The following is a 17860-nucleotide window of genomic DNA, read 5'->3' as shown; positions in this document are numbered from 1 at the left end:
GGTTTTTCAACGAGTAACAGAACATATACAACAAAGCTACACCCAATAGAGTACATACTGGTAACAACAAATACAAAGAAGCTAGCGGCGACGTCGACTTCGGCAGCGCAAATAAATAGAAGATAGAAAAAACCAACAAAAAGTACGCAGAAGTAGACAAAAGCGACTACGACACAACTACAAAGCGAACAGGCGCGCACACACGCACACCACAACACTGCACTGCTAACATTAAGAAAACCAAGAAAAAAGAAATAATCCGTCAATTAATTTTTTGCTTCTGGTTGCTGTTGTTTCTGCAGTTGTTCGCTACTTGCACAGTTATTGTTTTTGCAATCGAGCACTCATATTTTTGTTGTTTTATTATTTTTGGCGTCTGAAATCTGCGAGCGAGCAAATGAACGAATGAGTGAGTGAGCTTGCAAACGAGTGTATTCTTGTGTTTATGTGAATATGTTTTCATACGAAATTCGAGCTGCCCGCAGTTTGCTGTCTACTCTCGTTCGTTAGCTGCGCTTCGTCCCAATCGCAAACATAAGTATGTGTGTGTATACGCTAGCGCCGCATTTAGTGTAGCCGTATTGTGCAAACGAGCGATATAGTCAGAGACAGTAAACGAAATTCATCCGAATTGCTGAAGCAGGGCCTGCCGGACTGTTCGCTTTGCCTTTTCTTTGCTTGTCATATTTGTATTGCCCGTTCGCCTTCGGTTGTCGCGCAGTCGTCTCGCTGCTGCTGCATCGTCATCAGTACTATTGTCAGCTGTGATGTTGTTGTTATTGCTTTCGTTGTCTGGCCTGCCTGGCTGTGATGATGACGACGACGCTGTCGACGGCGCTGACAACGGCGGCGGTGGGTAGTGTGGTGATGGCGTATATATTATGCACAAGCGTTTGTTTGTGTGCGTTCTGTGTATAGTGGGGGTTTCAACTTCAGTTCGTGGAAATAATTTTCGTAACGACAGTTCCACTCGTTTATGTATTGCGAAGACGTGAAGACATAGTGAAGGCCGCGGCGCTTGAATTTTCGCGTACAATAAACACTTGGGAGAAAAGTATACACACATAGAAAAATACTATTAGAAAATTATTTCAAATGATGCGTTGAGATGATAAAATTTGTGTAGCTAAAATAAAAAAAATTATGTCGCGCAAAGCGAAAATAATTCGCCGAAAAAGTCTGGGAATGAAAACATATAAAGAAAATATGGAAAGAGGGTGGAATAAATAAATGTGTGGCTGAATGTGGTGTGGAACTCGAAAAGGTCTCAAGGCAGCAGCTGCATATAATTATTGTACACAAAACAATCGATCGTGTGCAAAAGTTTTGAAAAATTAAACTGAAATTAATAAAATATATGTGTATAACTTCCGTTACAATATGCGGTCCGCTGCTGCCGTGTAAGCAGTCGGATATACGTTCGCTCTGCCGCTAATGTTTCAATGCTACCAACGCAGAGCGGTCGTATGTATGTGTGTAGTGTTATCTGTGCCGTGTTTACACCACAATAAAAAACAGTAGCGTGTAACCGTCTTGCGCAAAATAAAAAGAAAGCCAATACAATAACAAAAAAGTGAAAGAATCACAACACAAAATCAGGGAGAAAGTTGTCAACGCGGCAGTTGCTCACGCGAGAGGAATACGAAAAAAATAACCGATTAGTTCATATTTACACATGTGTGTATACAAAATTTGTGAATACCCGCATTCAAATGTGGCACCCTGTAAGCCGCATTCAACAACAACTGTGAAACTCGTATTCTAGTGCATAAAAATAAAGTAGCAGTGCTACTATCAATAATTTAAATAAAGTAGAAAGCAAGCGTGCATTCTTACAATAACAAAACATAATTGTTTTTCCGATTCCTATTGGAAAATATCCTACTTCAATGTTTGACATTTGAGCGATTTTATTATAACGTGATTGACTTGAGAGCGCGCGCGCCAGCCGGTTGGGCACGGCTTCACCTCTTTGAAATCCCTTAAGTGTGGAAAAATTAATTCAAATATTCAAACGCTTATAGTTGGCAGTTAATTTAAGCCGCAGTTGAATTTTTGTTGTCTGCCAAAATTACATCAATCAACTAAAGTGCTGCCAGCATGTCTGCTGATATACAGATAGTCAGCGTGATTGGCGCCAACGGCCAACCGCTTCCCATACATGGGAACAGCATCGGCTCGAATTGGAGTGCGCCCGTGAAGCAGGAGCGCGCCGATGAGGCTGAGATTCAGGAGTTGGCGGCCAAGATGATGGAAACACAGAAAGCTGCTTTGGCTAAGCAACAGCAACAGGCTGCACAGCTAGCTACACGGCAGCAGCAGCAGGTTGGAGTTATGCAAATTTCGAACAACAACAACGGTCAGGCAAACATACTGAACTACTTAACACGCCAACAGAAGCTGCCGAATGGTACTAATGCAACAGCCACCAATGGCAATGGACGCAATTGTGCACCAGGGGCACAACAAAATGGCAATGGCAGTAATGGTGACGCCACGAGTGAGAAGAAATCCCCATGCGATGAAGAATCGCAGAAGGGGCACTTTGGTTGGACCACATTTGGCAAAACTTACATTCCATACATCTATCGACAGCAGGAGAAATATTGTTCGGTACGCATGATTGAAATGAAGCTATTGGGCAAATATCTCAACTGCTTGCATCCGGACATATATTCAAGCTGCACTTGCGTACGGAGTTACTATATAACGGAAGCGGAGGCTCGACTTCTAATTGAAATTAATATAAAACACTGTGATGGTGAGTTTGGACGCGACATCTTCACACAAAAAGATTTGGTGGTTCGCCTATCGGACGCAACCAAATTCTATCAGTTCCTAGACATTTGCTACCGAAAACTCATCTCGGGCAGCAAGTCACCTTCGGAGAAGTGCGGTTTTATACGTATTAACAAGGAATCGGTAGTGCCGTATACGGTGCGCAACAATGAGCAAGTGGTGCCGCTCTTCTATTTCGAAGGAGAAACGGAGAATCTCAAACAGAAAGCGGACTATCTCTCCGGTTGGGATTTGGCTTATTTGAAGTTCTGTTGCAAAGTTCAGGGTATACGCAACGAATTGTTCTCCAGCGAGAATGTTGCAGTCATCTCACTAACAGATATCAAAAGTTATTTCCCCAATGGCACCGAGTTTGAGGACTATTGGCCCAGCAAAGTGGTTGATTCAAATTTGCTCATTGGCAATCGTACAAATTCAAATAATTCAGTAAATTGGACTCGACAACCAACGCAACCGCCGCCAAAAGTGATGTCACAATCGAGTATGTTGCAAAAGCAAACAGCCGCGGCAGCGGTTGCGGCACAACAACAACATATGATGAAACGTGGCGCCAACGCCTACACAACACAATCTTCCACGGCAGCGGCGGCGGCGGCGGCTGCAGCTGCAGCAGCAGCTTTGCAACCCATGCAACAGCAGCAACCCAATCCACGGATACACCCATCAAATGCCGCGTTAGCGACAGTGCAGGTGCGCTTTGAAAACAAACACTGCGTACAACTGACATTTTACAAACTAACTAATCAATTGAAATCTTCGTATATTTTCTCTTTCATATAACCTTGTTCTTGGAACGACTAACAAAAATGAAATTCTCTATATATGTAAAACTCCTCGTTTTGTGAACTTTCGTGGCAACAACTTAGGCATTGACAAATACTTGGATGCAGCAGCCGTTAATACATGCACAAATGCTGGCAACTCAGGTGAGAATTTTTGAGAAAATTTATGTTTTGCATGTAAGACGTTCAATAACCTGTTTGGGGGGAAAAAATCCATTATTTTCTTAGGCAATGGCTGTAGTGATCTATATCTCATAAAGTAACGATCAAACAATTCGAAAATTAAACAAATTATTTTGGTGTTTTTTGTTTGTTCTGTTCAGTTGTGAGTTACAGGGTGTAAACAATGAAAGTCAGCAAAGAAAAAATTCGGTCATTTTACAGTTTTTCATGGATAAAGGCGAAAATGAATGCCAGGTCGTTGAAATAGTTTCGTCGATTTCGTTCAGGAGTTTTTAATGTTAAAGAAATTGTCGGTAAAATCACATAAATAATCGAAGTTCACCGGCATGTTAGTCGTCGTAGCATCGCCCAAGAGTTATAAATCGACTATAAAACAATGTAAAACCATTTGTGCAAAAATAATGGATTTTTTTTTACTGCCATTAGAAAGAGCAAGTTCCCATCATTGTAAACATGAGAGTGCAAACCTCCTGGGGCCGGGGAAATCCCCATTTGTTCTCCCGCCCCTTTTAAAAAAAGGGGTATAAGGGGGGGGGGGGGGGGGGTAGAGGGGTGTATCCCCATCTTAAAACTGAAAACAGAACCTACCGGAGGCTCATAGTTTTTAAGTTATTTGAGTTTAAAAATTGTAAAATTGACCAAGAATCCTCCTATTTTGGTTACTACAACCAGCCGAAGTGCTGCCAGACATCGTATAAATAAACAATTTTAGAAGATAATAAATGACTAGAAATACAAAATTTTACAAATTATTTCTATATTATATACGTCTATTCATATATATATATATATATATATATATAGGTATATTTTTGGATATATGTATATATTTATATACATATATATATTAATGCTTGATTTTCAGTAAAGTATGTTTGATTGTATGCATTTTGAAAATATGATATACATATATATATGATATATATATTTTTAATTCCAAATTTTCCCTATATTATGAATATATGATATATATATATACATATATATATTTAAAAAAAAAGAAAAAAAAGCGCCGCAGGCGAAAATTTGGAATAAAAAATCGCGCGATTTTTAATTCCAAATTTTCCCTATATTATGAATATATTGTATATATTCTTTTTTATATATTAAATATCTATATATAAAAAAGAATAATTAAAACATTTTGCGTAAAACTTTTTTCTGCGTAGGCGGCCTACGGCCGCACTTCAAAAAAATAACCCTTAATAGTGCAACACCGTCTCCGCTGCACATAGGAGTTTTACGTGAAGCGGAACTGTATTTCGAAAATCATATCGATATTGTATTTATATATATTTATGAACTCAATATATACACCTTAGAGGTTGTAAACCCCCATTCCTTCATTATTCTAACAGAAAAGAGTGTGTGGAAATTATGTTCCTATGTTGCTTCGTTTTCAATCGCATTCTATTATTTTTTTTTATTTTTGCTTCTGGCAGCACTCCATTCAGCCATGCTTTTCAGTTATTGTAAATTTAGCTGGCATATTTGGAGTTAGCAATTTAAAAATGCAATATAAATGGTTAATTTGTGGTATAAATAAATAAAAAGAGTTAAAAACGTGTGTGTATGTTAATATAGTTTCAATATTTATTAAAATAAATGTGATAAATGCACTTATTCTATCAAAATTTGGTGAAGGTAAAAGACAAATTTTAACAACAAATAACTTAAAAACTATTATTAACAGAATAGTGTTGGTGCTAGTTTTAGCAAAATAAGCACGAAATGAACATCTCCTGTGAATTTCATTGAAAAATTCGTAATATTTCTCTCAAAAGAAGTGATGGGAGAACACATGGGGTCGGAGCCATATCACTGAAGGGAAAAGTATGCACATATGTATGTATGACGCAATTGTTAACCCTGCAAGCATTTAACTAAGGTTTTATAATTCAAACTATTAATGAAATGTTGTTTTATCGTGAAATTTTTAAGCGCCGCAGGCTATTTTTTGGTCAAAATTTTCACTATTTATAAAAAAAAGAGGTTGTCTGTAAAGTCGGTTTACTGAGGATAGTTTAACGTGACAACGTCATAAGAAAATATTATATTGATGGAATGGTTGCAATTTTCAAAACAAAATTTTAATTTTATTTGTTTGATAGATATTTTGTATGGATATAGGAGGAGGTAAATGGAATTGCAATGGAATAGGTCAAGTTACATTTACACAAACATGAAAGATATCTTCAATTTATCAAATTCATGAAAGATATCTTCAATTTCGATTGTGCATCAGACGTTAATAAGTCAACAACACTTAGAGGCATCATCATCGATTTGACTTTCTCAAGACACTTTACACTCGAAACACTACACTCCCTTTCATTTCCTACTTTTTCTATCATCGTCCTATTCACAACAGAGAAATGGTTCATTACCATGCACACAGGAAGAAGGCATATGCAAATACAAGTATGTGAATTTATATACAAATGCGCATATACACACATACCTATATGCTCACTTAAGTAGGACAGAGCCAGATGTCGAACGTTGCCGAACGCGGGGGCCGATTGTGCTCTTTGTCGTTCGTTCCGCGCTCTCGATTGCAGTTCAAGCACATTAGCTTACATTTGCTTGCGTACGGAATATATTCGTATATTTGATATGTCCATATGATTTTTATGCATCTTTACATATAGATTTATTCTTTTTGAAAATTGCGCGAAATTGTATATGTATATGCATGTTTATATACATATATTAGTATAAAACATATCTTATAAGGTATGTGGTAAACATTACCATACATTTTTTCCTTCATATATAATAGAAAAATTAATAATAATAACATTAAAACAACAGGTATTTTTAACAAACTTGGTTTTATTTTATATTCTTAAGTAGGGGAGAGCAAGATGTCGAACGTTGCCGTTCGTTTGCTTTGTTTGCTTTGTCGTTCGTTCCGCGCTTTCGCTTGCAGTTCATTCAAGGTAACGGCAATGAGCAAGGTAACGACAAATGAGTAAAGTAACGACACATGTTTTCGTGCGTGCAGCCGGCTAAATCGAATTATAAGACGCCAAACATGTATTCTGAAGGTTTTATGCTTATTTTAAATACATAAATAGGCAAACATGTTTTCTTTACTACCCTTCGGTAGTTATATTATATACATACATATGTATCTGAGGTAAAAGGAATTAAATGTCATTCGAACGGTATTTTGAAGATGAAGCGAAGGCAACGTATCATATTTCAAATCAAAAATACAATGCACATTTCGAAGCATGTATGTATATATGGCTCCTAAATGTATGCTTTAATATTGAAACCTAGTTAAAAAAATATTATCTGCAGCTGTTTCAGAATGAGATTAGGCAAAGAAAAAAATTCGCAAAGATCAAGACAGAGACGAGGGCAGGTACATTAAACGCATTCTGGTTATAAAACTGGGGCGATCCGATAACTAAGCCTGAGTGTTGCTTTTTAAGCCCCACTATTAATTTTCTCTCCTGCCAACACCTCGTCAATTCTATATTCCCATTAAAGTCGAACATAGTCGTCACAATAGAAGGTAGTTGTTGAATGGGCAAAATAACCGTACCCACTCTATTCCCGCCACCTACAAATTTAGTTGGTCGTACAGTTCAGCGAAAAATGAAGTCAGTGGGAAAAGTACATTAAACTCGCTTTAATCTGATGCCTGACTGCTTGCCAATGGTTGGCCTACATTTGGTTTTATACTGCTTCGGTTTTTATTTTGTTATTTAATTTAATTTTTGTCTTTTCCGCTGGCATAAGTAGCCAAACTATAGAAAATGCTGCTTGCCACGCGGCTCTTGTATATACATACATACCTATGTCTGTATGTATGTACATATATACTACTTGTTAGAACATAGTAGGTATTTGGTTGGGCTGTGTTTGCGTGCTCGGGCTCTGAACTTACAATTAGTGTTTACTTATGTATAGGGTGGGCCATGTAAAATCTGCTTTTTGAGTCGGCTTTAAAAAAAAAACTAATCAATATTTTTTCAAACTTTTTTTTTTATTTTGAAGATTGAACATTGTCATTTATGAATGAAAAAAAATATGGTTAAAATGGCTTTACAGTAGGCCATTCGGTCAACCCAATTTTTAAGCACATTTTCGATTGTTTGGGCTCCAATTTCATAAATGGCAACTTCGATTTCGTGTTTTAAAGCATCAATCGTCTCTGGATGGTTCGCATAGCATTTGCCCTTAACGGCTCCCCACAAAAAATAGTCCCACGGGCTTAAATCACAGCTCCGAGGCGGCCAATTGATATCGGAATTTCGGCTGATTATTCGGTTTTCAAAAACGGTAGCCAACAGTTCGAGTGTAACTTTCGCAGTGTGACAAGTTGCACCGTCCTGTTGAAACCAAATGTCGTCCATGTCATCCTCTTCAATTTTTGGAAACAACTCGTTGAGCATGTCACGGTAACGCTCGCCATTTACTGTAACCGCGGAAGAAGAAGAAGTCTCACCACTTTGCAAATAGGTTTTCAATATTTCCCAATTTTGCTCAAGCGTATAGCGTCCCATTTCGCAAATGCCAAACCTTTAAGTAAATTATGAACACATTTGACATGTCATTTGTGTTACCATTCTCAAAAAAATAGGTGGTTCAAAAAGCAAACGCTATATGGCCCACCCTGTATATATGTCTGTATATGCATTAGTATTTTTCGCTTGCTGGAAATCATCAGTGCCAAACCACTAATAGAATTCGCATAGAGATTTTTTCAGCTCTCTTTTGCTTATCGTTTTTGTTTTTATATTTATTCATATATTTTTGCCTTCTTACGTGTATACAGCTTACATACATACATATATACATATATACAAATTGGTCGAGGAAAGTTATCAGTGCGCCAAACCACAATTAAAATTTCTTTTTGATAACAACTTATTCACAAAAACCAAAGATACAACCAAATTAGTAAAAAAAAATAAAATAAATACTTGCGCATGCCTACTTAATTAATTTGGCAAGGATCTCCTAAGCTCCTACTTCTTTTCCGATCATCAAAATTTTCCATTTATTTATGTACATACATACATACATACTAAACAAAAACACATTTATTTATTTAATTAAACTTAGTCAAAAAACACAAAGGTTCTTACTGACTATTGACTTCGTGCTAATATAAACAATATATTAATAGAAAAACGATCTAGAACTAAAATACAACTCTCTAATATAAAAAAAAAGAGGTTGTCTGTAAAGTCGGTTTACTGACGATAGTTTAACGTGATAACGTCATAAGAAAATACTGATTGAATGGTTGCATTTTTCAAAAGAAAATTTTAATTTTATTTGTTTGATAGATATTTTGTATGGATATAGAGAATGAGTTAACATTAACATAACATAATATACTTTAACATAACATAACATAACACAACACAACATAACACAACATAACATAATATAACATAACATAACATAACATAACATAACATAACATAACATAACAAATTACCCCGTATTAAAGCACTTATCAACATCTTTCATTTGATACCCATATTGTACATACACAACCAAAGGTTACCCGGGTCCACGTTTTGACCTATATCTCGAGACCCCAGTCACGGAGCGGCATGAAAAATACTCTGTACTAAAGCATTCACCAACAGCTTTCATTTGATACCCATATTGTATATACACATCCGAAGGTTACCCGGGTCCACGTTTTGACCTATATCTCGAGCCCTATTTCCAAAATAAAATATAATCCATGTTACTCGTGGATGATGTAGTTTCGAATGGTGAAAGAATTTTTAAAATCGGTCCAGTAGTGTTTGAGCCTATTCATTACAAACAAACAAAGTTTTCCTCTTTATAATATTAGTATAGACAACATATCTTATATATATGGTAAATATTACCATACATTTTTTCCTTCATATATAATAAAAAAATTAATAATAATAACATTAAAACAACAGGTATTATTAACAAACTTGGTTTTATTTTAAATTCTTCAAGTGAATCAAATTAATAATAATCAATAAGAAGGCATATGCACATACAAATACATGAATTTTTATATATACATATGCGCATATACATACATATATACGCTCACTTAAGTAGGAGAGAGCAAGATGTCGAACGTTGCCGTTCGTTTGCTTTGTTTGCTTTGTCGTTCGTTCCGCGCTTTCGCTTGCAGTTCATTCAATGCAATGAGCAAGGTAACTACATATGAGCAAGGTAACACTAATGAGCAAGGTAACACTAAAGAGCAAGGTAACACTAAAGAGCAAGGTAACACTAATGAACAAGGTAACTACTCATGAGCAAGGTAACACTAAAGAGCAAGGTAACTACACATGAGCAAGGTAACGACACATTTTTTCGTGCGTGCAGCCTGTTAAATCGAATTATAAGACGTTATCACGTCAAAAAAGAGGTTGTCTGTAAAGTCGGTTTACTGCCGATAGTTTAACGTGACAACGTCATAAGAAAATATTGATGGAATGGTTGCAATTTTCAAAACAAAATTTTAATTTTATTTGTTTGATAGATATTTTGTATGGATATAGAGGAGGAGGTAAATGGAATTGCAATGGAATAGGTCAAGTTACATTTACACAAACGTGAAAAATGACGAAACATTTATCAAATTCATGAAAGATATCTTCAATTTCGATTGTGCATCAGACGTTAATAAGTCAACAACACTAAGAGGCACCATCATCGATTTGACTTTCTCAAGACACTTTACACTCGAAACACTACACTCCCTTTCATTTCCTACTTTTTCTATCATCGTCCTATTCTCAACAGAGAAATGGTTCATTACCATGCACACAGCAAGAAGGCATATGCAAATATGTGAATTTATATACAAATGCGCATATACATACATATATATGCTCACTCAAGTAGGACAGAGCCAGATGTCGAACGTTGCCGAACGCGGGGGCCGATTGTGCTCTTTGTCGTTCGTTCCGCGCTCTCGCTTGCAGTTCAAGCACAATAGCTTACATTTGCTTGCGTACAGAATAGATTCGTACATTTGAAATGTCCATATGACTTGTATGCATCTTTACATATAGATTTGTTCTTTTTGAAAATTGCGCGAAATTGTATATGTATATGCATGTTTATATACATATATTAGTATACAACATATCTTATAAGGTATATGGTAAATATTACCATACATTTTTTCTTCATACATAATAAAAAAATTAATAATAATAACATTGAAACAACAGGTATTATTAACAAACTTGGTTTTATTGACGTGATAACGTCTTATAATTCGATTTAGCGGGCTGCACGCACGAAAAAATGTGTCGTTACCTTGCTCATTTATCGTTACCTTGCTCATTTGTCGTTACCTTGCTCATTTGTCGTTACCTTGCTCATTGCCGTTACCTTGAATGAACTGCTAGCGAAAGCGCGGAACGAACGACAAAGCAAACAAAGCAAACGAACGGTAACGTTCGACATCTTGCTCTCTCCTACTTAAGTGAGCGTATATATGTATGTATATGCGCATATGTACATATATAAATTCACGTATTTGTATTTGCATATGCCTTCTTATTGATTATTATTAATTTTATTTACTTGAAGAATTTAAAATAAAACCAAGTTTGTTAAAAATACCTGTTGTTTTAATGTTATTATTATTAATTTTTTTATTATGTATGAAGAAAAAAATGTATGGTAATATTTACCATATACCTTATAAGATATGTTGTATACTAATATATCGCTCTTGTTACGTTAAAGCGTAAGAACTCAAAAAGAAAAGGAAAAGAGTAACAACTCAAAAATTTTTTATTTTAGCGCAACTACTAAACAAATAAGAATGAAACAACCGTTATATTGTTTTTAATGATATTTTCGTGCAATTACATATTTTTTCCCTTGTAATACCTGTATTATAAATATTTACGGAAACAGTTTTTCGTCTCTACTAAAAATGTTCAGATTTTGAGTTGTTACGCTTTAACGTAACAAGTGCGATATGTATATAAACATACATATACATATACAATTTCAATTTTCAAAAGAACAAATCTATATGTAAAGATGCATACAAGAACAATCTATATGTAAAGATGCATACAAGTCATATGGACATATCAAATATACGAATATATTCCGTACGCAAGCAAATGTAAGCTAATGTGCTTGAACTGCAAGCGAGAGCGCGGAACGAACGACAAAGAGCACAATCGGCCCCCGCGTTCGGCAACGTTCGACATCTGGCTCTGTCCTACTTGAGTGAGCATATATGTATGTATATGCGCATTTGTATATACATAAATTCACATACTTGTATTTGCATATGCCTTCTTGCTGTGTGCATGGTAATGAACCATTTCTCTGTTGTGAATAGGACGATGATAGAAAAAGTAGGAAATGAAAGGGAGTGTTTCGAGTTCAAAGTGTCTTGAAAAAGGCAAATCGATGATGGTGCCTCTTAGTGTTGTTGACTTATTAACGTCTGATGCACAATCGAAATTGAAGATATCTTTCATGAATTTGATAAATGTTTCGTAATTTTTCACGTTTGTGTAAATGTAACTTGACCTATTCTATTGCAATTCCATTTACCTCCTCCTCTATATCCATACAAAATATCTATCAAACAAATAAAATTAAAATTTTGTTTTAAAACTTGCAACCATTCCATCAATATTTTCTTATGACGTTGTCACGTTAAACTATCGTCAGTAAACCGACTTTGCAGACAACCTCTTTTGTTAAATTCTTCAAGTAAATCAAATTAGTAATAATCAATAAGAAGGCATATGCAAATACAAATACGTGAATTTATATATGTACATATGCGCATATACATACATATACACGCTCACTTAAGTAGGAGAGAGCAAGATGTCGAACGTTGCCGTTCGTTTGCTTTGTTCGTTCCGCGCTTTCGCTTGCAGTTCATTCAAGGTAACGGCAATGAGCAAGGTAACGACAAATGAGCAAGGTAACACTAATGGGCAAGGTAACGACACATTTTTTCGTGCGTGCAGCCGACTAAATCGAATTATAAGACGTTATCACGTCAATAAATGTGTACTTTAGTTAACACAAAGCATTTGACATGTGGTATAAACTATTTACTATGGTTTTCGCAAGTGACGAATAGGTGAAGCAATTGAACATTAGTCGGCAAGGCGGGAAGAGAGCTGCCTTAAATTACATGTGTTGGTAAGGCAATGCCGCCTAATGTTTGTTGTTCCCTTCGCATGCAGATTTTTCGTCAAGGGTATCGAGCATAAAGATAGTAAGCGGGGAAATGACGAATAGAAAAGGCCTTATGTTACACTCAACAGGCACCAAAATTTTAAGCGAAATGGTAAACTGGCATAAATGAACAAGTATTGCCAACGCAGGAATAGAGCTGCTTGAATTACATGTGTTTGTAAGATAGTGAGTTATGTCACGTTAATGAAGTACAACCGCTAGCGGCGATAGATTTGTTGTTGCTTTCACATGCAAATTTTCGTCAAGTTAGTCGCGCAGAACGATAGCGATCAGAGAAGGGGCCATTTGTAAAATTATACTTTTTTAACTAGTCTCATCCGTTGCAAACATTTTGTCCCACTTTTGTTTTTCGCTGTCTTATATCAAAAACGATTCTTCTTTGTGTACTTTCAGGCGCAACAATCTCATCCCAATCGTGCCCCGCAATATCAACGCAGTCCAATGGAGAATATCCTGCTTGGCAGTCGGCCGACGTATGCGGCCTATAATAATCCAGCGATTTCAATGCAGCCCGTGAATAGTCACAATCAAGCGAATGCACCGCCACCTTTGGTGCGTTCTGGCGCGGGCCAAGGCGCCAACCATATGTGAGTATGAATAGATATTTTTTTTAAATACAAATCATAATATACAAACTCTTAAACTTTTTACTGAATTCGAAAATTTATTTCAAACTTATTTCCAAATAAAAACATTCATTAAAAATTCAAACATGAATTTTGACTAAAAGTTTATCTGTTTTAAAAGAATTTGTTTACAAAAAATGTGTTTTTCAAATTTAGTTGTAATTCGTTTATCGATTACTTTATAATTAAAATGATAAAAACGAGAGATAATTTTATTTCTATTGGTGCATATGCTGTCTGTTGTCAATTATGTTTTTTTTTTACAAAAGTATGCACCAAACAAAATTGTATATGTTTTTGCTTTTTTCCACATAAACAAGTTTCCTTTTAAAAGATTCTTTTAAATTTAAATATTTGAAGTTGTTTTATTGCAAAAATCGGTGGTTGTGCACGCATTTAATTTAATACTTTTTCACAAATCGAAATTCATTTTCTCCTCCCTCCCTCTTTTGAATATTGGATTTCTTATTGTTGTAGCTTTTTGACAAGGAAAATACATTTTTTTTAAGTTTAAAGGACTTGCGCTAATAATCAAATCTTGAAAGGCAGTCAATCAGTTTGAAAGATTTAAAGTAGTACACTTTTAGTAGTACATTTTTCGTTCGCATAATTTTTAGTTTTGCAATTATGGTTCTGAGCTTTCATTTTTATTGTTTTGAGTGCCATTCTATATTTCGGAATAATTCTTTTATTGATAAAAAAAAGTGCTTTGAGACTTGAGTGACTGCAGACATTTTACACATTTTGGATACGATTTAGGTTATTGTACCACTTGGAAAGATTTATTGTAGTTGACTTTGAATTAACTTGAAAGTGCATCCAAAAGACGTTTACATTCAATTTTAATCACTAATTGGTTAAAATTTCTCACACTAAGATGCTTGAAACTCGATGCACCGAAGCCACTGGTAAAGAAATATTTAATAACTGTCAGATTACAAAAAGTATTTTCGCTTAAAATTTCATAAATTTTTGCAAAGTCCACTGCTTGTAGTGTCAATGGCATTGACACTTTAAGCTTTATTGTTGTAGCGTTGGTGAGTAACCATCGGCTGCATGCTTGAGAGAAGCAAATTACAAGTAATAAGTGATGCCAAGTTTGTGTACACAGTGCTGCAATATGCGGATATTGATTAATATTTAAGTGGTTATTTTAAATCAGCCTCTTTTTCGTTCGATTAGTTTGAGCTACAATAAGTGCCAATTAGAATTTGTAATGTAAATGGCCGGATGGTGATGAATATTTTGTATGCTTTTAAATAGCTAATATTTTTGCAGTGTAGAGCTTTGTTCTCTTTTCCTTGTGTCTGCAACACACACACAAACACATAAGTCGTTATGCTTGATAACAATGAGATGTTTTTAATGCTTATCCGTTTTTCATAGATATTCTTTGCATGCTTGATTTTTTTGCTATGCATTCCTCTTACGCTCAGTTTTTGAATTTTCAACTTTTATGAAAATTATTTTTAATGGCATAATACGTATTTGTACTGTAGTAGTAAATTTGATTTGTTTGTAGCATTTGTTGATAAATAATTTTAAAATTATCATTGGCTTTGCCTTAAATAATTATCGTTATACGCAATAAATAAAAAGAAGTAATTCAAAACAAAAAAGGAACTACAACATTTGAAAAACATAAATTTTAAAAACAAATATTTAATTAAACAAGTCCCTGTATCTTAACATTGTAATTGTAAACAATCAACCCACTTTGCATCCTTCCCAATTTTTCTGATTCACTGACATACAATAGCTCGCTCTCGCTCTTTTACCTCTGGCTCTTTGTATTGAATCTAACAACATACCAATAATGTTCAAAGATATTTTTTACCCTAGATACATTATATATAATGCGTGTACAAAAACAACGAAAGTAGCGTCAATAAAAAATGACCGATTTCTTGATAAAAAATATTTAAAAAAATAAATACTCTGCAATGAACAAACGTAAATTTGAAGATTGTTGCGATTTAAAATTTCATTTAAATGCGATTATTGAAGAACTTTTAAGACCTTTTTCTGAATCTTAAAAATGTATACAGAAATATAAAGATGAAAATTAAGCTTAATATTAACTGAAATATTGAAAAATTGCGGAACGCGTTAGTACGACATTAATTAAAATTTTTGCAATTAAATTTGAAAACATACAATTTTGTAAATAAAATTAAGAAAAAAAAAAAAAGAAAAAAAATAACAATAATAATAAAAAAATTGCGCACCGTTCAACGAACGTGAAACTTACAAAAATATTCTATATATAATGTTTCTAGGTCAAATGTCGAGCAAACTATGCTGCAACAACAAACACAACAGCAACAACGACACACCTCCACCTCCTCCGCCTCTCCTCACGCGTCAGCAAACCATTCCCAAAGTCAGTCCCACCCTCTTTCTCATGTTCACGCTGCATCTGACGCGTCTAGTGCTGCCAATCCATACAATTTTAATTTTCCTTCCTCTGCCGCTGATTTGGCCTTTTGGAATCGTTTAACGCCCTCCCAACGCCTTTTGCTTACACAACAAATAAAAAGTAATGGTACTGTCGTAGGTACTGCCGCTGCTTCAAGCGCAGAGCGTTCGAATAGCAGTGCCAGCATTGGCGCGAGTAAAGCGCCAGGGTTTCCTATATTTCCCTCGCTACCATTGGACACTGATTTAAAAACTATGCTGGACTATAATCCACATAAGCATGGCAGCAAGAATAATGCGTCCGCGGCTAGCTCGGCTAATGGACAGTTTACGAAACCATCAGTGCCACCATTAATTCCAGTGAATAACTCTGCGGATGTTTCTAGCAAGCGCAACATCGCTAGCACAAGGGCTAGCACCGAGCGTCATGCGAGTACCTCCTCGTCATCCACCTCCTCTTTGGCTTCATCAACGTGTGCTACAGTACCGCTGAATTCAACAGCATCACTGGAAGATTTTGAAAAGAAGTTCAAAATGACAGATGAAATGAAGGCGGTGGTTCAGAAAGTACTTTCCAATCCCGACTTATCTACGTTCATTCAGACGAATTCGTCACAAAATTTTGTTCCTTTCATGTCGCCACCAATTTCGCCGGCGCCCTCCCTCTCCATTGTACCGAATCCGAATGTAACTATAACTCCACACATACCCTCTCAATATTCCCACTCGTCGCACACATCTACGGGTGGTAGCGGTAGTGGGCGTCAGAAAAGTGTAATTTGCTCCACCAGTGCAGCGATGAACGTGCCTCCCTCACCTTCAACCTCAAATTCTACGTCAACACCTTCCCCATCGCCCACACGATCGCACGGCTCATCCGGCGGCTCGGGTTCTGGTGCGGCCAACAGTGGCAGCCATTATTCCTCCCAACATTATACTAGTCACCAACACCACCACTCTTCCCACCACCACCACAGTCAAAACCATAGCCACCACCAACAAACCCATCATCAGAATACACCACCAATGGAAGTAATCGATTTGTCTTCCCCTCGAAGGTCGGTGCAAGCTGCCTCCGCCTATCTACAACAGCAGCAGGAAGCGCATCAAGCCGCAGTCGCAGCTGTACAGCAACAGCAACGCTTAGCCGCCGCTGCTCAGCACCATGCGCAACAAAATGGTCGCACTGCGGGTGGCTCCTCAGCGAACGCTAACTCTGCAAGCATGCATTTACAACGGCATGCGGCAATGGCCGCAGCTGCTGCCGCGAATAACGCGCAACGGCTATCGATCATACCGGAGATGCAGCAGTACGAGCGTGCGGCCAACAACATGGGCAACCAGCCGTACAAGGTGCAGAAAGTGTATGTCGACAACCGCCTGGTGCCGTGCATTAATATGAAGGCGTACAATGACTCCGATCAGCTTATGACGCTCACCGATTTCCAGAAGAATTTCTTCCCCCATGAGTCGCTGGAAAACTGCAAGGTGCTGATCGAGACGCTAGGCGTAGAGCTGTACAAGGGCAATAGGTGAGTACTTCGAAACATAAAAGTACAGACATCCAAATACGTATGTACAGACATACCTGTGTGTATGTGTATGTGGAGGGAATCCGGAATATAACTAACGGGAGTTTTTCTTTTTTTTTGTTTTGCTCTTTTATTACTCAGGCGACAACTCCAGGTACTTATGGAAAATGATCGCTCTCACAATGAGAATATACCGTTGGTGCAGGTTCGCGATGTCATGAAGTACATGAAGCAGCTGTTGTTTATGACTCGAAACCAGGAACAGCCGCCTTCAAAGCGAACACGTATAAGCTAGGAA

General features: G+C 36.5%; 1 protein-coding gene across 1 annotated transcript; it reads left to right on the top strand.

Moving 5' to 3' along the window:
• Positions 1–541: 541 nt before the first annotated feature.
• LOC128859226 (uncharacterized) lies at positions 542–17857 on the top strand. The gene is made up of 5 exons (XM_054096040.1): positions 542–3489; positions 3666–3725; positions 13380–13573; positions 15892–17562; positions 17704–17857. Exons 1-5 carry the CDS (start codon positions 2101–2103, stop codon positions 17855–17857), a joined length of 3468 nt encoding a protein of 1155 aa, XP_053952015.1. The 5' UTR covers positions 542–2100.
• Positions 17858–17860: the final 3 nt, after the last annotated feature.

This window comes from Anastrepha ludens, chromosome 3, assembly GCF_028408465.1.
Source record: "Anastrepha ludens isolate Willacy chromosome 3, idAnaLude1.1, whole genome shotgun sequence".
Classification (NCBI taxonomy): domain Eukaryota; kingdom Metazoa; phylum Arthropoda; class Insecta; order Diptera; family Tephritidae; genus Anastrepha; species Anastrepha ludens.
This window is presented reverse-complemented; position numbering and strand designations above follow the sequence as displayed.